This window comes from Martes martes (genome assembly GCF_963455335.1).
Source record: "Martes martes genome assembly, chromosome: 6".
Taxonomy (NCBI): Eukaryota; Metazoa; Chordata; class Mammalia; order Carnivora; family Mustelidae; genus Martes; species Martes martes.
Window position 1 is genome coordinate 57,729,512 of NC_137893.1, and position 24,586 is coordinate 57,754,097.

Here is a 24,586-nt window from a genome sequence, read left to right on the forward strand (position 1 = left end):
TTAAAAGGAGTATAAAAGCTAGATCTAGATGCATGACTCATATGAAGGATGTAGATATTTGAAATGGGACACAAACGCCAATGGTTTATCCTAAGAGTGAAAGGCGCATCACTAGCTCAAGCCTATCAAATTGTCCTGTAAATAAAAGCACTATGTGATAATTCTATGTTTCGGGCAGCTACTCCAAAGGTTAATTAGATCTGATACCAAGGGACGTAAAACTGTGCGTTTATCATGGGGTGTTCAGAACAGTTAAACTATATATTAGATGGTAAAACAAATAAGAATGTAAAATCATATGATCTTTTGAAGAAAAGGACAAAAATATACCCACAAAACAAAGAGAACCAAAAATCTACTTTTCCTTATGGATTTTAAGTATATGAATTGCTCTGTTTAAACCGAAATTGCTCCAATAAAACTTGTTCTAAAATACACTGTGGAAAAAATAACGGGGAGGCATAGTATTTTAATTGTATGCAGTTTGATATCAAGCAAAGTTATCAAAAAGTTAGATTTTTTCTGGATGCTTTAAATGTGTGGAATTTGGGGATCTATCAACATATACAGTCGTGCACCCATAACATCATGTATAGAAGGAGCAAACATCTATGTGCTTTGATTATGGTCTCTCTCCCACTTCTTAGAAGCTCCACAAATCAACAAAAAACAACAACCTATGTTTGTACACAAACTCAGCAAAGCCAATGGTCTACAAAGCTTTATATGGAAAAAACCCCACCCAGGCTAAGTAGTGTATCCCTCCACTTTGACATCTTTGAGTCGTGGACTGTCATAATACTAGACCATGACTGCTCTCTGTGTATCTCTCAGACACACCATAAAATGAACTAAGAGTTTTGAAGGTTAAAGAAAGACTGATTTCACAAAAATTACACTCAACACACTTTTTGCACCTCCCACTAACAATTTTCTTTATAGGAGAATGTAGAAAACTTCACACTTCACACCTCTGAGCTTCTTTTCTAGAGTCATTTGAGAGGGCAGCTTTCTGTAACTAGAACATCACTATTTTTATGACTAGGTACTTTGCTAATGATAAGCAATAAACATTAATTTTTCCCAAGATTCAAGCACAAGAAAATTACCTCAGCAGGTGTATTTATGCTGAGATTTTTAAAAAGTGATTCAAAGATTTAAAATCAGATCTATTTTGATCCTGATATATCATTGTTTCATAATTTAAAATTACTTCTTGCATTTCTTCTGGCTTGCTTTAAAAATTCTTTTTCTTTTCACTTCTGGTTATAATTTGTTATTTTTCTTTTCTTTGTAATGCCATAGTAATTTTGCTACATTGAGACTTTGTTTCATTTACGCTTATGAACTCAAACTACTTACTTTTAAGAAATTTTATCTATTTATGTACCTATATAGCTATTTTGTTTTGCTGCCTTCATGCTCAAGAGAGAAGAAATTAGAAATACAGGATTTTGATGAGATTTTAGGACAGGATATATGAAGCAAGAGATCCAATATTATTAATAAATTTACTATAAAAATATGTAAAATAAGTGTAAAACATACTATGTGAAATAGCAAAATATCCCCATAGGAGGAAAAATGGAAAATGAATAAAATCATGAAACAGTACATAACACAATTCACTTCAAGTATTTTTAAAAGGAAAAGAAATGACCAAGGCAAGGATTGAACACACAATAATACATATTTTTAAAGTGGAGGAACACATGCAAAATTAAATCTAAAATTTTAGCGGTGGCATTGTAAAAGCAAACAGCAAAAATTCATGTGAAGACTGATTCCAAGGTCAATATACCTCTCTGTTTTTAAATTTTTTAAAAATTTTTTCAGTGTTCCAAGATTCATTGTTTATGCACCATACCCAGTGCAGAAAAAGTCAATTATCATATGGTTTCAGTTACTTGTGGAGCATAAGGAATAACATGGAGGACATTGTGAGAAGGAAAGGAAAAGTGAAGTGGGGTGAATCAGTGGGGGAGACGAAGCATGAGAGACTGTGGACTATGAGCCTGGTAGTGGATATTAATTTACCTCTTTTAAAATGAAACACTTTGCACGTGATCTAATGAGCACCTGGTGTTATAATGACCTGATGAATCACTGAACATTATATCAAAAACTAATGATGTCCTAGACCTTGGCTAATTGAATTTAAATAAAAAAATAGAATAAAAATTTTAAAAAATGAAACATTTTACCAAAACACAAATTCTTTTTGGTATCAGATAATTTCTCTTGTATCACTAACATAATAAGAGACATCAGAGAAAAGAGTACATAAAAGTTTTAATATTAAAATTAAACTTACGTCTCTAAGTTGTCACCTTCAAGAACTGTCTGGACAGGCAGGTAGCCAAGCCGAGGATGTTTGGCAAAGTATTTCTTTGATCTGAACTTATTCTTCAGCACCTTTGTGAAGTCTCGTACGTCTTCCCCAGATGTTGTCTAGAAAGTTGAAAAAATTATACTTCTTTCATTAAAATGGAAGGAGATACTAGCTATAATAAAATTCAAACAGATATAAATGACAACAGTTTCAGTAGCTTTATGTATTTCTGGAACAACAAAGCATGTCACAAAATCACGAGACAACCAGGACTCATCATTAAATATATCCAGCAATCAGTTCATATTTTTTTTATTTTCATAACTAGCTCATTTCTCCAATATTTAAAAAATTGGGCCAAAAAGTAAAATCAGTTTTGGCAATGTTATTGGTTGATTCCTATTAATAAAAGAGTTGTGACTTGCTCTTAAGTGTGTTTAGTGATGATGAAGGATTTTGGATATTATATGGTTTTAACTACAGTGAATGAATGAGGCTGAGCTATCTAGCTCCTACTGACTTCCCACAAGCCAGCATATGTTGAAGTCTGGAAAAGGAGAAAGCAATAAATAAGAGAGAAGGAATAGGGGCACAATATTGTCAGGAATACTGTCAAGTTTGTCTTTCCCAACCATACAAACGTATCATTATTGGACATGGACTAAGTTCATGATGCAATATAAAATGTTACTCTTTCCTTAACCATTTCAAGATAATTAGCTAATAATCATTTGGGGCGAAGTGAGCTGAAATCCATCCCCACCCCAACCTCTCTTCCCATCCCATGAATTGTTCCCAAAGCCTCAGCGTCTTACTCTCCATCACCAACTCTTGTTTTTATTTACAGTATGTTATACAGACACCAACTTCGGTCCTGGGAAGAGGCATTTAAGATATTGATGTTACCTGCAGGGAGCTGAATTAAAGTCTTGTTTTTCTGACTCCTAGTTGGCTATTCACCCTAAACCTGGACAGACCTCACTCCTATCACTTAACAAAACAAAACCAGAGAACTCTTCTATAATTACAAACCCAGTACTGAATACGCTGCTTACTGGCTGCCTGGCCCCCCCTTCTCCTTGCACCCTCCCTAGTCCATCTTTTCCTCCATGACAAGCATGCCCAGGACTCATACAAACTTGTTTTGCAAACAGAAGCTTAAAAAATATAACTATTTTTTAAAACAACTAAATTCTGAGTCAGCCCTTATGTGGTTTTGTAGCTTTCCATCTGCTCTCTTTCTACCTAAATGTGTCTGCTTCTAGTAGAAAATTAAGAGAACTTTTGATTCTCTAGGCTTGCAGAGCAGAAAGGAATAAGCCCAAGCTATTTATAATATAAGTTCATCAATTTTCATTTTACTAAAAAAAGAAAAGTATAGCAAGGACCACCACCCACATTGTCACTAGGCCTCGCCATCAGACCCCCAGTGTCCAATCTTTTTCGGAATAACACAGAATAAACTATATAATGTCTGTAGCTGTTTATGTACAGATCCTTCCAAAGATAAAGAAAAAGGACAGAAAATAAGCTATTCATGAAAAGAAAAAGAATCCAAGGCACTCTGCAGAGGAAAAGTGTTGCTAAGAGAGACAATGGTTTGGGGGTACTAAGACCTAACCAGATGGAACAGGAGAAAGAAGTAGAATAACACTTGGGAATAAAGAAGGAAATTTTTACAGAAGGAATGTCTGGGGCTGAGACTAAAGCCAAAAGGACCTTTCACCTTATGAAGGACATTTGGACCTCTGGCAATGGGTACCACAACTGCGGATTGTTACATCGATAGATGCGTTCCCCCTGCATGTTTTGATAAAGAGGAAAAGAAGGGAAGAAGCTTTCCATGATAGAAATACAAAAAGAAGACCCAGTACAAAGAAAAGCATTTAAGACTCAATTTGTTTTTCTGTCTGCTCTTAACACCTTGTTAATATACAATGAGATATGGAAGTACTGGCCTCCATTACTTGGCCCACCTTCCTCCAGCAATAAAAATGTTCTACCATTGAGCTCAGTGGTTTTCAAGCCATATCCAGGCTTTCCATTCTGGTGGCCCTGGGTGGGGTGGGTGGGGGGAAAGGCCAGGAGGACAAGGTACCAGGATACTTACCAGCCGCCTCCACCAGTGCAGTTCGTATATTCCCAGGGTTCGGCAACCATCAGCTCAAAAAAGAAACCCTGCACCCGTTCACAATCACTCCCACCCCGCCCTAACCCTGTCGCTACCCCTCAGCTCCTGGCAACACTAATTTTTCTGTTTCTACAGATTTGCCCATTCTGGATATTTCTTATCAATGGAATCAGATGATATGTGGTCTTTTGGGACTGGCTTCTTTCACTTAGCATAATGTTCTTCTAGCTTATCTCTATTTAGGTTTCAACATGAACTTTTGCTTGGGGGAAAAAAATGCATATCATTCAAAGTACACGTTCAATTCTGCATCAAACATTCTTTAGGTAAAGACACTGAAAACGTGGAAGAACAAAGGAAAACCAACCAACCAACCAACAACCAAAAAACCCCATCTCCCACAAAACAAAAATACAAAAAACAAATAAAGAGTACCAACCTGCCTCCCAAAAAAGTTATAGCAGGGGCTGAAGTTAATTGTGATAACGCTCAAATTTAGTATTGAAAAAAAAAAAAGTGCATTCTCATGCAGAAGTAGCATTATTTTTATTACCTCATGAATTTTCATATCAAGGGGAATAAAAACTTCTAGCAAAACTTACAATCTAAAGGCACTGAATTTGCTAATGTCATAAGCTTTATGTAACACTAAAAAAAAAAAAAAATAGAAAGTCATTCATCCCACAAAAACTAGGTGTTACATTCAGGTTAGCAAAATGTAATTCTTTAGTTGAAAGAGAGCCAAGAAAGTGAATCACACCTATTTTCTGACCCCAAAAAAAGGTAAAAGATATTTTTACATATTTGGTCTAATTTGCTATCTAATGACAGAATCTAATATCTCTCTCTTTCAAAGTACTAGAGCAACAGTTTGGTAAAAAGCAAAGACCACCCACCTAGCATAATGAATATAATCAAATGCAGCTCTATCTTCAAGCTAGGTATAATACTTTGTTCTTTTTCTTTTTTAAGCAAGTAACTATTGATATTATGATCTGAGGATGAAATTGAAAGAAACACTCATAACTACACGAATTATCCGACATTTTAAGTTATCCATGTCTTTCTTGAAAGACTAAGGTTTTCATTTATTGCTGTAAGAAAGAAGGAGAACAAAAGATTTTGAAGAGCTCATTATATGAGACAAGGGGAATATAATGGCATAGAACTCTGTACCTTATAAATAGCTTTCCTTCATTCTTATTTTACCATCAAGGGTGGTTAAGATTAGCATTACTTTTTTGACCCCTCCGAAAGCTGACACCAAAGCTTTCAGACCTACAAGTCAGTAAGGAGAAAGCAACTCTTGCAAACCTGGGTCTTTTCACTCTACCAGCACTATATCCCTTCTCCTAGAAAAACAACAGTTCTAAGTTTTGTAAGAGCTAAGAGCTTTATAGTCATCGACGAAAATACCTATTACTACATTAAGCTACCCTGTGGCTGATTTTTTACCAAATTCATATTGAAATGTCATCTTATGACTTTTAAATTGCAGGTCTAAGACATGTTTCATGTAAGTAGAATTAGAAAAAAAATTACCCATGAAAGAAAAAAAGAGAAATATTAAAATTGCCTGCTTTTTGGCCACCTAGGGATTCCCGCCCTTAAAATATTTGTGACTGGACTGACTTATTTTCTAATCTTTTTATTGTAAAACAAAACACAGATATATAAAACTATATACAACAAATGCTTGATGAATATATAAGGCAAATACCATCCAGTCAGGAAACTGAACTTTGCGAGATATTCCAGAAGCCCCTTCCACGTGCCTCGTTCCACCCCCCTCTTTCCATAATAACCATTATCTTCATTTTTATAAGCAACAACTACCTTGTGTGTAAAAAATGCCTTTTTTCACCCCAAAGTCTATCCCTAGATACTGTAGTTGCTCATTTCAAAAAATCTGATATATTTTAATTCACTTTTAATATCTACAAATTTCTCCTCCATAGCCATTTCCTTACAGTTTATGTTGGAAAACACAGGCAATGTGATGTAGCTGAACTTTGCTGACTGTATATTTTTGGTGCAGTTCAGCACGTTCCTCAGTCCCTTGGATATCCTGCAAACCAGCAGCTGGATGGAGAGAATGCATCAGCTTCAAGTGTGATCTGGCAAGACTATCAGTAGTGTCTGGTAGGCACGTGATGTCTGGTTATCACTCTTCTGTGATCCTCACAGATGTCATGCTAAATGCCTATATCCACCCAATGGGGGTTTCAAAATGGCGGCCTTCTAATTCTATCATCCATTTTCATTTATTAGTTGAAATATTATATGAAGGCATGTCCCCATGTCTACTCTTCAGCCACTCAATAATACAGTTAATTCAGGAAAGGCAGGATTACATGTTTGATTTTTCCCTTTTATTGACCGATTTTCCCAGCAACATATTGGTTTCCTATCATCCTCCAAAGATGACCTTTTATTATTATTATTATTTTCATGAATCATTATGAACTTGTAGATTTTTACCATATTTGATGGGTTTTTGGTCTATTGCAACTATTATCATTATTGAAGATCAAATTGTCCTATTTTTGGCCAGTAGGAGCCTCTTTTGAGTTAACCCCACTTAGTTTAAGTTCTACAGGTAACAATATAATTAATGGTCTCCATCTGTCCTTAGGATGTTATTTCTCCAGTAACTTTGTTTGTCTAAAGCCTGGTCTCTACTAAATCTTCTAGAAGTGCTCACAGGACCAACATTCTTGTTTGTTAGTGATAATTTTCCTGAGTCCTTACTAAATAGTAGAAGGCTGGTTTTTCTCAAAATAAAATCCTTGGCTCACATGTTCTCTTCCTTTCAGTTTCTTAAAAATGTCCTTCCATTTTCTTTTGGAGCATAAGGAATATCACGGAGTACATTGGACGATGGAGAGGAGAAGTGAGTTGGGGGAAATCAGAGGGAGAGATGAACCATGAGAGACTGTGGACTCTGAGAAACAAACTGAGGGTTTTGGAGGGCAGAGGGGTCGGGGGTTGGGTGATCCTGGTGGTGGGTATTAAGGAGGGCACATATTGCATGGAGCACTGGGTGTGGTGCATAAACAATGAATCTTGGAACACTGAAAAAAAATTTTAAATATACCCTCTAATATCCCCCCAAATAAAAAAATGTGAAATGAAACAAACAAACAAAAAAGCTTTGCTGTTGATTATTTAATTTCCTTTCTTTTTTAAGTCATGTTGTTCCTTCTGTTTAAAAGACTGGAAGATTTTTTTCTTTGACTTTAAAGTCCAGTAATTTTATCAGAGCATATTACAGTATTGGGCATTCCGAGTCAATGTTCTCAGGCATGTGATACACTCTCAGTATATAGTTCCACCTTTTCTTTTTTGGTGGAGAGGAAGGTTTTCCTTGATTTTTCATTTTTAGTGCTTGTTCTTACTCTGGGTTTCCTATTCTGCATTCCTATTATTCATACTTGTAATTTTTCCCCCATCTTCAATATTTGATATTTTCTCTTAGATTTTTAAATTGCTTTCTTCATTTCATTTTGACTTTTAAAGTTTGTCCCCTATTCACCTTCTGTTTCTCTCAAGATACTTACCTGTTCTGTTTATTAAGACTAAAATTAGTCTTAATTTTGAAATGAGTTTTTTCTTTTATTTCTACTTCTTTCCTGAGTTCTGTCACCTCACCCTCTCCAAGATTTTCCAGTTCTGATATATGTTTTCTTTCATGGGTTGGTTCATTTTCTTAAGCTTATTTTAAAATAGTAGGTTACAGTTTTGACATGTTCAAGGAGCACATATTTTCGGTAAACTTTACTATACTTATATTATTTGGTTCCTACATCTTTTGCTTATCATTGCTTTATATGAGATTTGATCTTGATACTTTCTGCTCCTCAATTTTGTCATTGTCATGAAACTTATTTTCCTAATTCAGGGAAGCTTCATGCAGGTTCAGGAAAGCTTCTCTAACTTTTTTAAAAAAGATTTTATTTATTTTTTTGACAGAGAGAGACACAGCAAGACAGGGAACAGAAGCAGGGGCAGGCAGAGTGGGAGAGGGAGAAGCAAGATTCCTGCTAAGCCGGGAGCCCTGTGCGGGGCTTGATCCTAAGAACCTGGGATCATGACCTGAGCCAAAGGCAGACGCTTAATGACTGAGCCTCCCAGGTGCCCCATGGTTTCTCTAACTTCATAGGGCTCCTTCTTCTGGGGTATTAAAGAATAGGGCACTTGAGTTTGGGGATTTTCTGGTCCTTTCCCTTGTCCTATTTTGGACTAGACCATTTCTCTTTTTCATCTCCGTTGCTTTGAGCTGCTATGTCGGTGTCATTCCTAGCAGTTTACACAGCCTGCGGCTCTTTTCCTGGAAGGAAGCCCTAGGAAGTCAGGTCTACGGACTCCAGAAGCCCAGAGCACCGCAGCACGTTGAGACCAACCCTCTGGGCTCCTCCCGGGTTCACAGCTCTTGTTTCCAAACCAGACCTTTGAGTTCTCCACTGAATACCTGTTGTCTCTTTAGGGGTTTTCCATTTCTCAGGCACCTTGCTTCCTTTTCCTTCATTTTACAGAAAAAGATATCTTCATGCAGGTTTTATGGCTGGTGGTGGCTTGTAGGCACCCAGATTTATTTTGGGGGATATCTTATTGCCTAGTTTTATTGTAAATGTTGCCCAGAGAGTTTTGGGGTTTTTTTGTTTGTTTGTTTTTGTCTGGTTACTCTCTTTTTATGTAACTAATTTAGGAATGGAAGAAAATGACAAAGACAAAAGATATTGAAAAACTCGGCCACCAACTCCCCCACATCCTTCTGGCTTGATTTTTAATAAGCACATAAGAACTCACATGTCCAAACAAGGACTGTCTTTCAAATTGTCATTTTTGGAAAGCTAATGAAGGTGAGTCACTGTGAAAAACATTTTAAAACTAAAACTACACACACAAGTGGGCATGTGAATATTCAAAATTATACTTCCCTCCAGTATGCTTCTATTAAGCAGAACAGAGATGATGAAAACTTATTTGGGTAATAACAAGTAATAGTTCTCAACTTGCACCCCACCAACTTACACAAATAAATGCATGAATATAAAAACATGTTTCTAAATTACAAAAGCTACCCTGGGGTAACTCTATGCATGCAACTCTCTACCAAAACCTTAAAAACTCCCGTGTAAGCTGGTGTCAGATGATTTTTCAATCGAATTCTATTTTGCCAACCAAAGTTGGGAGTATTTTAAAATTTCCTTCATTTTATTCCCTTGACTGAGGACAAACAGAGAAATCACATAGAACCAATTTAATCCATCCTTTACTTGTGTTTGTATATCTACATATAAATCTAGATGTACTATTCTACATATCCCTGTTCATGTTTTAAGCTATATATTCTTATTGTGAATGCTGACACCTATGTACTCTTGAACTTCAAAAACATGGATATATGACTGAGAGTCTTTTCCTTCTCATTAATGTGAATTACAAGGAGTAACAAGACTAAGGTACAAAAGAATCTAGAATTTAGAAATGCTAATCCTCATAGTATTATAGTCAAGTAGATCCTTGAATAAATTGCTTTACTACTTCAGCTCAAAAAACTCCTCCCATTAACAAGAAAGATCCACAAAGCAAAATATAAAAAGGACTATGAACAATGATGTCAAATAAGCTAGAGGCCAAAACATCCAACTTCTAAATACTTAGCAGTTTAAGCAAAACAACAAGCAACTACAAATAAATAAGCAAAACCATATTAATCTAAAATCCCCCCAAATTTCTTGGCCAGCTCATAACTAGGGATGGCAATATTATCTAATTCTTTAACAAGTATTCCTATCATTAGAGCTTTAACAATTAACTACAAAAATGAGTAACTTTTGGACACAGTAAAATAAGGAAGTACAAAGAGGAAAAGCCAAGCTTATATAACTAACAACACAGCCATTTGGCATATGAGTAGAATAATTAAACACTACCCTTTAGATTATGCACGAGTGCAAAAATCACTGTTGAACAGCATCATCATCATTAGCAAGATTTATTTCTTAAACATAGAAGTCAATAATCCCAAATGGTATATGCATACTTCTAAGGAGTCCATCATTATCACAGGACATATCCTAAAATACATTCCGACATTTTTTAAATTGCAAAAACAACTTCTCAGGATTGATTTAAGTTTCACTGATCTCAGAAAGCTGAAATTCAGATTACACTGAACTCCACGAAGAGGAGGAAATCAGGAAGACAAGCTTGGAACCTTTCAAGTTCTAATGGAAAAATGTGAAACTAAAAAATAGGCATTGACAGAATCACCAAGGGGTCAAGAGTTAGTAGGGTAATAAGGCTTTGCAAAGGAAAATGGATGTTGTCCAAACCTCAACTTGAGAGCTAATGACACACTCTAAATGCACTCCACTTACTGAGAAGACAGGATAAGGGGAGCAAGAACTGAAAAGCCACTTCAGGATGCTGAGGTCAGAGAAGGAGCGATGATGCTGCACATTGAGCCTCCTGGCAAACGTCCCCAGTCTCATCTGATGAAGCAAGACTGCCAAAAAACAAACGACGCTAACGCGACAGAAAGCTTTCCAAAGAATGAACCAGCATTTTCTGATATTTGATTTTCATAGTCTTACAGATACATTGATGCTGGCAGGGTGGAGGTAGGTGGACAGAACAACCAATTCTAGTTTTTCCCTCTGTCCTTGTTCGTTTCTTGCTAACAACACATAGTTTGCAAAGAAAAGATGTGATTTCACTTTTAACTTTCAAAAGAAAACTTTTTTCTGTTTTTTTTTTCTTAGTAGAAAATTGATTTTTCTACAGTTTCTAGAAACACTAAAAATACGAAGCTTTGGTTTATTTCCCCGTATATTTAATCAATATTGTCAGGAATATGCTTGAATCTATTGCTTTAAAAGTAACATGCACTTGCTTAAAAAATGCAATACAAATGTGTTTTAAGTGTTGTTAAAGTAATAAGCTGTTTTCCATATAGGTATGTTTTTCTAGTCCTCCACGCTTCTTACCAAAATCTCAACAAAACTATCAGTACAAACTAGTCCTATCCGAACCTTGCACATAAGCAGAGAATTTGGTTATGATTCCACTCCACCAATTTGAATGCTGGGAATAGCTGACATTGCTGACTTTTCTAGCAATAAAATTTTGCAAACATCCCATCTTTTCTCCCTGAGCTAAAACATCTCTCAAACCACCTTCTTATTCTGGCTCATACTTTGGTTCCTTCTGCCTGTATTTGTGAACAAGCATGTGCCCTATTCTCGTCCCCATTTCCCCTTTTCTGTCCTGGACCACTGTCCCTGACCAGGTGCACACAGCCTCTGCTTAGTTACCTTCCTTCCCCCAACTTGGTGGACTCTCTGTTCTTTGACGCATAAACACACTCTACTACATCTTGTTCATATCTGCAACTTGAACCCTTCTCCTTCAGCGAATCCAGATACTCCTGGGATAACACATGTCCCCTACCATCTTCTCCATGATGGGCTGTATAATCTCTCCCCCACAAAGGCCAACAATAAAGGAGGTTTACAGCTTTTTGCTCTTACCCTCAGCCTTCTCAGCAACTAAAACTACTATGCCCGTCCATTCCCCTTTGACCATGCGTGGCCAGACACAGCTACCACCTGTCACCTTCTAGAGACATACTGATGGTCTTCTAAGTGCCACCTCATTTCAAAACCTTTCATAGCTGGAACACTGAAAAAATACAATAAAATTAAAACAAAAACAAAAACAAAAACAAAAAAAACAAACCTTTTATGTTCCACATTAGCGACATAATGGGGTATGTCCAAACCTCGGACCTTATCAGTACTCAAAACATTATTTGGTTCCAAATTTCTAACCTGGAAAAGAAGTCCTGACCCTTGCCCTTAGTTCTTTAATATGAACAAACCTTTTCTTACCCCCATGATCTTGATCACTAGCCCTTCAACCCCTTCAGGGATTTTTTTCAGTATGGGGACAGCCCAAAGCAGTCCCAGTATCATTAACACCTTTGTATCATTCATTCCCTTGGCCTTCAACTTTATCTACCGTCTCTTAATTCCAAAGTGACTGAGCAATGATGCAGCCAGTGCAAATCCTTGCCAATTAACCCCAGCTGCACTCAAGTTGCAATGTAGCAATCAATTTATTCATCTCTTGTCGACTCACGCTTGCCCCCAGTAGCAATTCCAAACATTTTCCATTCTTCCTAATATTTAACCCTATCTAGCTCTCTCTCATTACCAGCAATGGCATAAACCCTTATAAATCATATATGAAACTCACCATCCTCTCTCTTGACTTTAAAGGGCTATCTTTTACACAACTGATGAATTACTGAATGCTACATCTGAAACTGATGAGATATGTTGACTAATTGAACATTTAAAAAAGGAGCTTTTTTTTCTTAAAGGGACTATCTTTTTTATATAGCTTAACATACAAAAATGTGTCTAATGTGAATTACATTTTGGTTATTTGCAGCAGAGAATATAGACAATGTTTCAAAAAGATAAAATTAGGGTCATTTTCATTGTGAAATTAAATGTACACAAACTTTTATTCCAAAAAAAATGAAAATGAAAATCTTCACATCTTTAATTTAAAATGTCAGTAATTTTTAAATAAATAATAAACTGAATTCAAACATGCAGGGCACAGGTAACAAGAAAAATAATTGACTATTATCTTGATCCATAAACTTAGTCATTTAAAAAAAAATACATAGTCTTAAATTTCTCTACATAGAAGACTTTGCTTTCCTTCATTATATTTTCACTGTAACTCTAATCCCCTAGCAAGATGCCTATATAATTGGATACCCAACAAACGTAACACTCCAGCAAGCATACAGGACACAGTTTGTTAATGTGCCAAATTATGTATACTTCCCTAAGGGAGTAAAATCACTAAATCCAGGCCACCAACTTTGAACGAATCACCTTTTCCCTAAGATTTAGTTTTCTCTTTAAAATGAGAATGAATTAGATGATTTCTTAGATCTTTCCAGCTTTAATATTCTACAATTAGTATTTATAATGTCAGATATGAACTCATTTAGCTTTTATGAGCCAGCTTTAACTAAGCGTAGTAAGAAAAAAGGAGTGAAAAAGAGAGTGGAGGGGGAAAAACACATGGAAAACAACAGAAGATAATACACAGTCGAGTACTAATTGGTGAAACAGAGGCTACTGGTAGAGCCCACAGGATGAGGCATCCCGGGAAGGGAAGCTGGAGGACATTGGGGAAATTTTACACACACAGTAAGACTTGAGCTAGTTTTGTGAAGGAATGGAGAGAGAGAGTAGAGACAGAGATATAACGTAATCTATGTCATGCTGCTGTTTCAGATGAACTCTTACTGAGCCTAATCATTGTCCTTAAACTCCTTAAATGCACAAAGTTGGGTTATAGGATGGTGGAAGAAAATATGAGTTTAAAAAAGTCATTTTTGAGAAAAGAAGAATTCTACTCCACTTCTGTATATAAGAGTTTTACTGTCAATTTCATAAAATGTCTTTATAAATTATGATAGAGAATTCACACACCATTAGTCCGCTTACATCTGAAGATAAACATTGTCACAGCCAGCTGATAGGTTTGAAGAAATATTTCTGGAGCTTTGAGAGTTTAAAATAAGACTTCAGAAAACCTTTAACAATAGAAACATTTAGATTCAGGAAGAAGGAACTTGAAGGGGAAAGAAATGAAGTCAGTAATATAACTAGAGCACCAGCCCCACCACAAATGGAGATGCTCTATGAGAAATGCCAACATCAAAATCTGCATGGAAAAGTTTGATCCATTTAAATGCAAGTGGTGCTATTATCATTGCATTGAAAGACTCACGTTCGAGTTCCTTTTCCAAGGCAGACATCAAATGAGTTTAGGGAATGTTCGGTAAAAGACAGAAGAAGTATAAGAAAGGCTTACTTAAAAGAGGAGAGCAAAGATCCAAAGAATGCAGATGAAAAGAAAGAAAATTGGACAACCATTAATGTATTAATTCATTACTGTTCAATTCAAGAATATACCGTTCAAAAATTCAATTTACATACATTTCTAGTTACTTTATCAAAAGCTGTGGGGTCAAATGCAGAAAATAACCTGTCCTAAGATGGTTTATGAGGAGGCTGTTAATTAAGATCACTATATAAATTCCAGAAAGGGGCAAAGGACCCCCCCAAAGCACACCTATGAAAAGGAAGCCATCCCTTCCAACACAGGAGAAGCCATGATCTCGGACATGACAACAATGAGCTCACAAAAATCTACATAACAAGAAGAGCTTTGGGTAACCTGCAGATGTCATTTTAAAATGAAAGTTTTTATGCATCAGTGAAATGCATCAGTGCATCAGTGACTTGCAAGAATTCCCAAATGGCCAATGCCTATTGTTGAAGAGATGCAGATTTCAAATTGTGGGGTATTTCGCAAAATCATTAGGAATTGTATTTAAGACCAAGACAAATAGTAATTTTATACATCTTTACTTACTTTATACATCCTTAAACATGTCATCATTTTCATTCATGTATGAAATCTTTAAAATATATTTGTCATTTTTCCCATTTTGTGACATTTTTATAATCAGTTTCCTAAATGTCTACTTCTACTCATGCAAATATTAACACTATACTTCTCCCCAGTTTCTTATAATGACCAGCAGGGTTCTGCACAATCTGATACCGCCTTTCTCTTTCCTCATCTCCTACCGTTCTCCCTTTTGTGGACAGAGAAATTCACCCATTTCTTTCTGTTCCCCTACCATTCCCACCTTTTTCTTTCCCACCTGCATGGATGTGAGACCTGTGCAGCTGCAGGGATCCCACACTCGCAAGCTCCCTAAGTTTGGCTTAATGCACTGCTGTTGTCATCTTAGAAGTTATAAGACATTTCGAACAAGGGGTCCCACCTCTTCACGATACTCTGGGTACTTCAAATGACAGAGCTGGTGCTACCTACTGCCCTCTCCTTGTGGAACAGGCTTCATTTTTTTCTGGGCTCCAACCACACCAACCTCTTCCCCATCTCCAGACTTCTGTCTACTCTTTCTTCTCTGAAATATTTCTACTAGTTCTTCACACACCTGCTTCTTTCTCATCCTTCAATCTCAACTCAAATGTTAACTTCTCTGGCCGACATTTCCCTGATTTCTTTATCTAAAGTTCCTCCTCTAATCTTCTATCTCATTACCCATTTATTTCTAAAAGGCACCTACTATAATCTGTAATGATCTCATTTATTTGTTTCCTTGTTCCTTGTCACACATTCCCTCCTCCTAAATGGAAAGTAGCAGGGGGACAGCAATTTTGTCTATCCTGGTAGCACACTGATGAATTAGAGCTGAGAACAGTGTCTAACACAAGGTAAGTGCTCAATATTTATTTGTTGAGTGAATAAATATGTTAATCATAGTAATAAATGGTGCTTCATAAATTTTCTTGGAGGATTTTTTCCTCATTAAAGTTATTATGCACTACAGGCATTCATTTATCATAATTGCTCAGCATTTTCTAGAGATTTCTTCTTTCAATATATGGGGTACCTATTTAGTTAAGACACCCAAGATTGTGAGATTTATATGTATACATCTTATAAGTATTGCTGTTTTTCTGTCAATTTATAATCCAAAAAGTAACTCAATTGCCTAAACCTAAAGAAAATGTACAGCTCTATGAATAAATTTTGGTTCACTATCTGGAAGGAGCTAAAAATAGCTCTTGACAGCAGATGAAGATAACTTCAGAAAAAATAGCTTTAAATCAAAGGAACAACAAGAATGAGTATCCAATGCAGTGAAGCTATAATAAAATGGGGATATTAATCAAATGTGATAATAATGTAAAGTGGCATAAACATCTTTTGGAAATAAGTTGACCTGAAGAATTTGGGCCATAAAAATACTCAGATTCATTGACCAAGGTCATTTACTTCCAGTGTTTTATTCTATGGAAATGTAATTTATGCAGTATGGAGAAAGACCTATTTTCACAAAAATGAGTGTTGTTTATAATACCAGAAAATTTAAAATAAATGTAAGTATCCAGATAAATTTGAGGGAGTGGCAAGATAAATTTAATTCACTCAATTAAATGTTCTGTAACTAGGAAAATTACAAGGTATGACAATGGGAAGAGCATTTACTGTACCACATGTTCAGTGATTAGAGCAGGATCAAAATAACATAAATAAAAGAATAAATCTAATCTGAACAAAATCAGAGATTTGATTTATTTTAATTAGATTCAGGAGCCAGATTTATGAATTTTTTACTTTCTCTGTTTTCTACTTTTTTGCTAATTTAAATATATTTAATTATGAAAATATATTTTAAATATGTCTAAAAGAGATATGATTTCTCACACATAGTATCATTTTCAAAGCAGGCCAGTATGAGCTCTTAGAGAGACTTTGCTACTAAGAAAGTTAAGCTTAAAATCAAAACACAGAAGTAAACAAAATGTAATACATAAATTTTTCTGGAAAAAGTATAATGTTAATGAATTCAACATAGATGTATTTGTTTAAAAGAAAACAAAAACACACCAAAAAATTTAGTTAAGCCATCTAAAAGTGATTTTTTCCATAAAAAATAGTAAAATAATAAAAATAATAAATAATAAATAAATAAAATAATAAAAATAACCTAAAAACTCTAAATATACTGAATAAATTTGACTTCCATTAATTCAAAAGCTATATGCCATTAAAAAAAACAAACAAGAAGGGTGCCTTGGTGGCTCAGTTGGTTAAGCATCCAACTCTTGATTTTGGCTCAGGTCATGTTCTCAGGGTCATGAGATCGAGCCCGGAGTCAGGCTCCACACTGGGCATGGAGCCTGCTTAAAATTCTCCCTCTCCCTCTGTTCCCTTCCTCCCAAACAAACAAATAAAAACAAGCAAGCAAACAAACAAGAAGTGGCCCAGTACTCACAGGTATACAATATTCCACCATTGGGTAATGTAATTTGTGACCTTTTGCTGTTCGACCCGAAAAAAAGCAACTCTGGCAGACATCATAGTTAAAATGCTTTAGGCTTCTATACCTAGAGAGAAGAAAAGAAAATTGATTAGCTTGCATGCCTATTATTTAGTCCAAATCATTCATTTGTGGTAAGGAATGCCATTCATCCAAATCATGATGGAAATAAAAGGTAGACTTGGCCACAAAATGTGGAATTTTCTTAGTATCTTAGCTCCAAATAAGAGCCAAGAGAATCTTGGATTTCACAAGGGAAATTAATGAACCCACCTCCCAAGTGGAAAAAAAAAATTTGGAGTTCAAGTCTCTAAAGCATGTTCCCATCGATTACAATATTGTGAGAAGACAAATATCCACATCAAAAGATTTTCTGTAATGTGTGAAAGTGAATGCAAATGGCCAAGAAGGGGAGTCATGTTTATTAGCTTGACACATCAAATTTTTAAGAAGCAATTACACCACCAATAAGAAATGAATTTCAAAATTCCCTGATATAAAGCTTCCTCTAGTGAGGGGAACAGCAGGGTTAATCAACTTAACAACAATCTTGGGCAGAAGTAGCACAAAGTGATCAGGTTACTTCTCACTAATTAAATGTCGCTTTCTGCTTACTAAGTTTGACCCCAGAGGCCTTGCAACATCACCCAATTCCATCAGGGCCATATATGCATAATGAGTCAATTATCATGCATGAATATTTCTGGGATCTATGTAAATAGAAATTCAGAAAAATCTCTGCTTCTGGAGCAGAGTGGTATAAATAACAATAGTAGTAATAAAATAAGCTTCATGGAGTAGCTATAAGAAGGAATGTCATTTTCAGATAGATGGAATATGCTAATCATCCCATTTATGGGGGACACAAACCCCCAGTGGGAATCAGGGGGAAGGGATGATGGATATACACTGAAATTGCAACAACAGAACAGAAAACAGTCTCCTGCCACCACTGGCGACAGATTATCTCACCTGAACCCAACAATGGGACATTCCTTACAGATGTTACATTTAGCCTGATGCTTTGCAGTCTCGGCCGCTGCCACTCGATGTAAAACAGGCAGCCAAACCATGGACTGTGGTTCCAGACGCATCCAGTCTATAAATTCTTTCACACTTATCTCTGGCTTATTGTTATTCTGGTAAAGAAACACATGTATTCAAAGTGAAGAAAAGCTCTTCATTTAAATTGCAGCAGGTGTTGCTTTATAATCTTCTGAAAATCTCTACAAAGTGAAAAGTTCTAGAACTCTTTCCAGGTAAGTTAAAATCACAAAATATTTAAGGTTCTTCATGGAGAGAAAATTTTAGAATTTAAAATTAGAAAAAGCAGAAATTATCCTATAGGAAGAAGAAAAAAATTCCAATACCTTAATAGACTCAGATAAAAAAAAAAAAAACCAAAACCCCAAACCATATGATTCTAGGTACTATTCTCACATAAATATTTTAAGCCTATAAAACTCATTCACCTAAGACAGTATAAATTTGAGAAAGTAAAGACTCATTGGTAACTTCCCAAACTTGAAGGTCATGATAGTTGCTAAATAAAAACTGTTACTTCTGTGTCCTGCTCCACCTGTTACAACATCACACTGGGAATAAATTACTGTGAGTATACTTGGCAACATTTCCAAATTTATTGTGATTAATTGCATTAAATGTCTTAGTCTCTCTTTAGAACCTAATACTGACTAATTTTCACATGTGCAAAGTTAAATTTGTAACAACATCCTTCTCCCACTTTTGTCAAGGTCACCCTATGACCCAGTACATGGGAGAATCATATTTAGAATGTTCATTTGGTATTTTTTTTTGTATCTCTAAAACACGTAAAAGGGCCATTACAAAATGTAATAACTCATAACATCAATTCTCCTTAAAGAGATGGCGTGAGCATTTTTTTTTTTCCTCAGCAATAATAAATCACCGAAAATGTTCTGGCAAAATATCTGTAGCCTTTTCCTTTATGCATAACGTGTAACACCAGCAGTAACTTTTCTGGAACGCTTTTATATACAGCAAGCATTAAAAAGAATTTTGGGGTTTGTACAGAAGAAACAACACTAATGAATCGATTAGGTGACTCTGTATGTAGTTACACTTTCATGAGCATGATAGGAAGACAGAGGAGCTTCAGGAGAAGACAGACAGTGGGAGCACACAACCTCACCTGAAGGGCTCAGAGAAGGATTTTCAGAGAATGTGAGATTTAAGCAAAGATCAAAAGAAAGAATAAGGATCGGCGATGAGAATAGAGCTTGTAGGTAAAGGGTAGGAAAGACTATTCTAAACAGAGGGCACATGCCCAAAGGGGCTGGGGCAGGAATGAAGGAAGGCAAATTGCAGCTGAAAAGCAGACAGCAAAGGTGGCCAAACCACAGCAATATAAGAGCGCATTTCAGAGATATGGGGTTTTCATGAGAGACTGTGGACTCTGGAAACAGAGAGTTTTGGAGGGGAGGGGGGCCAGGGGATGGGGGAGCCTGGTGATGGGTATTAAGGAGGGCACAGATTGCATGGAGCACTGGGTGTTATACACAAACAATGAATCATGGAAGACTACATCAAAAATTAATGATGTACTGTATGGTGACTAACATAACAGAATAAAAAAAATAAATATGATGTGGGGTTTTATCCATTGACAAGTAGTAAGTCTCCTTGAGGAGACTGCTGTTCCTTGAACCAAATGTGCTTGAAGAAATAAAACAAAAACGTACTGGAATGGTACCCAATGTCTCCTACCACTTGGTTCCCCGTTCCAATTCTCGGAACATCCTCCACGCCACTCCTGACATATTCTACGAGTCAGCGATCCTTCGTGTTTACCTGTTGGAAGCAGCTGCGAACACTGGGTTCGATATTACTGCCCCCGAACGCTGCTACTTCCCCCAATTGCCGGGGAATCTGGATGGCGTCATGAAGTAACAGGCCAAGCTGCCTCTGGTCACACATTTCTGTGGGCCCTGCCACTTCCTTAAAGAGATCTACAAAGAGGAGAACCACAAGGTTAATTTCCATCTGCTGAGACTATGCTTTTATGTAAACCACACTCTTGGTTTTGTCAGTTGAATGATGTAGACAAAAAAAAAAAAAAAAAAATCATGTGGACATGAATCACATTAGTTATCTAGGGAGAAATTTCATGTCAAAATGATTCAGTTTCTTATAGAAATGAAAAGTTTTTGGAAAGGAATTTCTAAGTTCTAATAAATTAAAAAATCACACAAATTTTCAATGCTTTTCATGTGAAGTTTTATAAGAACAGAACAAAGGGGTGTAAATATTTATTTGATCCTGAAAACCATTTTCAAACAATATCTGGTAAATGGATACCAGATCAAAGCTTATCATTTTGTTTTTTTTTTAAAGATTTTATTTATTTATTTGACAGAGATCACAAGTGGGCAGAGAGGCAGGCAGAGAGAGAGAGGGGGGAGCAGGCTCCCTCCTGAGCAGACAGCCCGATGCGGGGCTCGATCCCAGGACCCGGGAATCATGACCCAAGCCAAAGGCAGAGGCTTAACCCACTGAGCCACCCAGGCACCCCTCATTTTTTGTTTCTTTTAAAGGAAAATAATGCTATATCTAATAGTGCCAAGAGTGAATTTTCAAACAACTGAACCAAGCTCAGTGATACTGACATAGTAATTATAACGAAATATAACTTTAACTATAAGCATACACAGAAGAAGCAAATCTCAGTTAGATAAATTTAATTTTCATGATCATTTGTTCACTTAGATTTGGTTAGAGTTCCATTTCTTTTTCTTTTTTTTCTTCCCTTTTAAAAAATGTGAGTACAGTTGACACAATGTTACATTAGTTGCAGGTGTACAGCATAGTGATTCAACATTTCTATACATTGTGCTATGCTCACCACAAGTATAGTTAACCATCTGTCACCATACAACGTTGTTACAATGCGACTGACTACATAAGCTCTGCTGTACCTTGTATTACTGATTTACTCATTCCATAACCAGAAACCTGCAACTCCCCTCTCCCCTTCACTCATTTTGCTCACGTCCTTACCCCTCTTCCCTTTGTTAAAAATAACACCATCGAAGCCACAGAATATTTATCCAGGACTCTTAGGATGCTCATTCTAAACCCATTCCTAGGTAGTGACCTCCTAAGTAATAATGCTTTACACAGAAAAGTACACATTTCAGTGACATCAATCATGCCAAACTTTCCTCTTTTGAGGAAGCCAACTAATACTACTAATCCACAGTTAAGGTAAAATTACACACAAAACACAAAAGAAAACATTCCTTAACATTTTGACATACTTCTGGATTCTGACAGAAGTTCATATTTTCCTACAATAGTCAGAAACAAAAAGGTCTATCAGGAGTTAGGGACAGGTCACAATCTAAAACTCAAGTTCCAACAAATCGGCACAGAAGAAAGGCAAATGGCCATTCTGAAGGATCTTTGTCTATGAGGAAGAAAGCCACTCGGCTATAAGCAAGAAGGTCCAGCTGTTGTTAGAACCTAATCGAGGGATATTCTCAAGAAGGCACAAAGAGTGAGGGAGATGTCCCCAGGGTGAAGACACGGACATTAGCCTTTGCAAAATCAATGTGCAGATGGTACCAGCTGACCCAGAAAGGCACTTCTGACACTGAGTTTGGAGAGCAAATTGTCTTCAGTATTAATCTAACAAAGGAAATAATAATGAGGAAGTGTTCTGATATCACTGGGGAAATCAAAACTACAATCAGAGTTGCTAAGGACCTCACAATAAGAAAAAAAACCAAACCCCAGAACATTTCCAGAGTCGCAACACTCGCAGGAAAGATTTAAAGATTTTAACCAAGAGATGTCTTATTTAATTAAGTACTAAAATGGCATACTTCATGGATTAAGGTAAATATCAGAAATTTTATTGCAGGGCCTCTACTTTCTTTGCCATCACCTGAAAGTTTAATGTGAAATAATACAGAGGACTAAATTTGATGACATTTGTAGAAAGAATTTCCACTGTATGACGAGTGTGTATCAGTATGCTGAAATAATGTTCCTCATCTGAAAGATTATACATTTCAGAAATATGTTTGAAGGTATGTGTACAGATAAAAGAAATCTTTATATACTGTATTGTGTAGAATCTGGTTTTTGCTCTGTATCTACAGTCACTGTGTTGTAATTCTTTTGGTCTCAGGATACTCTCTGATAATCAGCCTGTAAAGAAAGGGAGGAGGAATCATTGATCTAGGAAAGCAGATCATGCTTATAGTTTAAGATTCACGATAAACCTTGAGATTGAATTCATATTTGTTTCAGAGTAAGATGAGCACCATGATATAACTGTTACTTTTAAGGAACCCTAAATTCTTCCAGGAGCACACAAAAACCTGGAACTATTAATAATTTTTAAAAAGTCCTTTTCTTATAGTGCTACAGTGATGTTTTCATTAACATTTTCCTCCCCCACGCATTATAAAAAAATAAACTTTTTAGCTTTGGAAAGGATTATCTTTCAACAACTACAATGCTGAAGATGATTAAAGTTTTGGATAAATAAAGGACCATCTAATGAAAGCCTTCTGCAAAGCTTTTTTTTTTTTTTCCCCTGCATGATTTACTAGGTTCTGACTCCATCAAGGTACCTCACCTCCTGATCTTACCACAATCAGCTTTTTTTTTCACACAAATCCCACATCTCTTTTCACTGACATCCTTGTGAAACCATTTAAGAAAAACAAGCCATCACAATCTAGACCTGAAATTCACAGGCAAATCACCTCACAGATATCCCAGAAAACAAAAGTTTTTGAAAAAAATGTGTATGTTCACAGAAGATGCAAAACTTAACCTAGTTTATAGGACCTGTGATCAAACATCATCTTATTTTTGGTTACCTCAACTTTCATGAAATATCCCTCCAGAATGTATGAATAGATTCAGTGAAGAATCATCAGGGATATGCATAGCAGATCAAGTCACCCACACTTTATGGACAAAATTAAATCGGAAAAACTTTGCAGTAGTTAAGAGTCTGGAGCCACACCAGCAAGTGTTACCATTGATTGAAGAGCTGTGATTTCTAGGTACTTTTCCCGTATTATCTCTATTTGCTTTCAAACCAAGGACTGTTAGTGTCATTCTTCGGTTGAAGGAAATCCATTCCATTTCAGCTTTCTGAAATGTGAAATGGGAGTCATATCGCCTCTTAGCTGGCGGTCTTCCGTGGGATCAGGTAACCAGCACAAAGTCAGTCACTCAGCCACTAAGTGGCAAAGCTGAGATTTGAAGACAGCTGTCCTTGGCTCCCGAGCCCATCCCTTTCAAAATGCCAACACGCCTGCTCTTCCCTAACTAACAGCTAAAAGGATACCATGGATTTATCTGGTGAATAAAAACAAATTTTTAAATTTTCTCACTTGATAAAATATAATTATTTGCCAATGTTTGTCAGAGTTCTAGTCCCATCTAGTTTTTTTTGGGGGGCGGGGTTGTTTTTGTTTTCGTTTTTGTTTTGGTATTTGGAAGTACACAAGGTTCCAGCATAAGGAATAGTATGAAGGTTCTAGTCCCTCTTAACTTTTTTTTCAAGCACTGGAAGTACAGAGAGACAGAAACTTTGGCTTTACAGTCAGAACAATCTACGATTTAAGTCTACCCTCATAATGTATTGTGTCTGCAGCCACTGACTAGATTTTTAATCCATCTCAGAATTCATTTTTTTCAGCTGGAAAGCAGGAGTCACAATGCCTACATTCTGAGGTGGTTCTTCTAAGACTCGAATGAGATACAAGCGCAGTTGGTTCTCACTCCAACAAGCACCTCACCTCATGTCACACAAATCCATGTCACTTCTCACTGATACCCTTTGTCTAGCCTGGGACGTGTGTAGTGAGGGGCAAAAAGAAACTTATTACAAGCAAATCATATAAAGGAAGCCTCCAATCAACTGTTATTATTATTACTAAAAACACTACTGCACAGGAAAGGTCTTACATACATCTGTATTTTTCTTCTAAGAGACCTTTGGAGAGAGACATCAATCCAATCTTCAGACTCTGCACTCTTATTTTTCCAGTTCGACCCCTGTAATTGTAAGAATCCCAATGTGTTAGATGCATTTAAAGCTGTATACAGGACACTAATGATCTCTGAATACCTATTTTCTTCAGGTAAACTATTAGAA

At 36.3% G+C, this 24,586-nt stretch overlaps 1 protein-coding gene across 2 annotated transcripts in view; it reads right to left on the bottom strand.

Moving 5' to 3' along the window:
• Nucleotides 1-24,586, bottom strand: part of UTRN (utrophin) — a 498,673-nt gene that overhangs the window by 29,224 nt on the left and 444,863 nt on the right. For both annotated transcript variants that reach the window (XM_080807218.1, XM_080807219.1), the window contains 5 exons: nt 24,401-24,486; nt 20,257-20,414; nt 18,397-18,563; nt 17,380-17,491; nt 2,315-2,451 (listed from right to left, as the gene is read on the bottom strand). In XM_080807218.1, the coding sequence (XP_080663344.1) occupies nt 2,315-2,451; nt 17,380-17,491; nt 18,397-18,563; nt 20,257-20,414; nt 24,401-24,486 (660 nt within the window). The remainder of the gene's footprint in view (nt 1-2,314; nt 2,452-17,379; nt 17,492-18,396; nt 18,564-20,256; nt 20,415-24,400; nt 24,487-24,586) is intronic.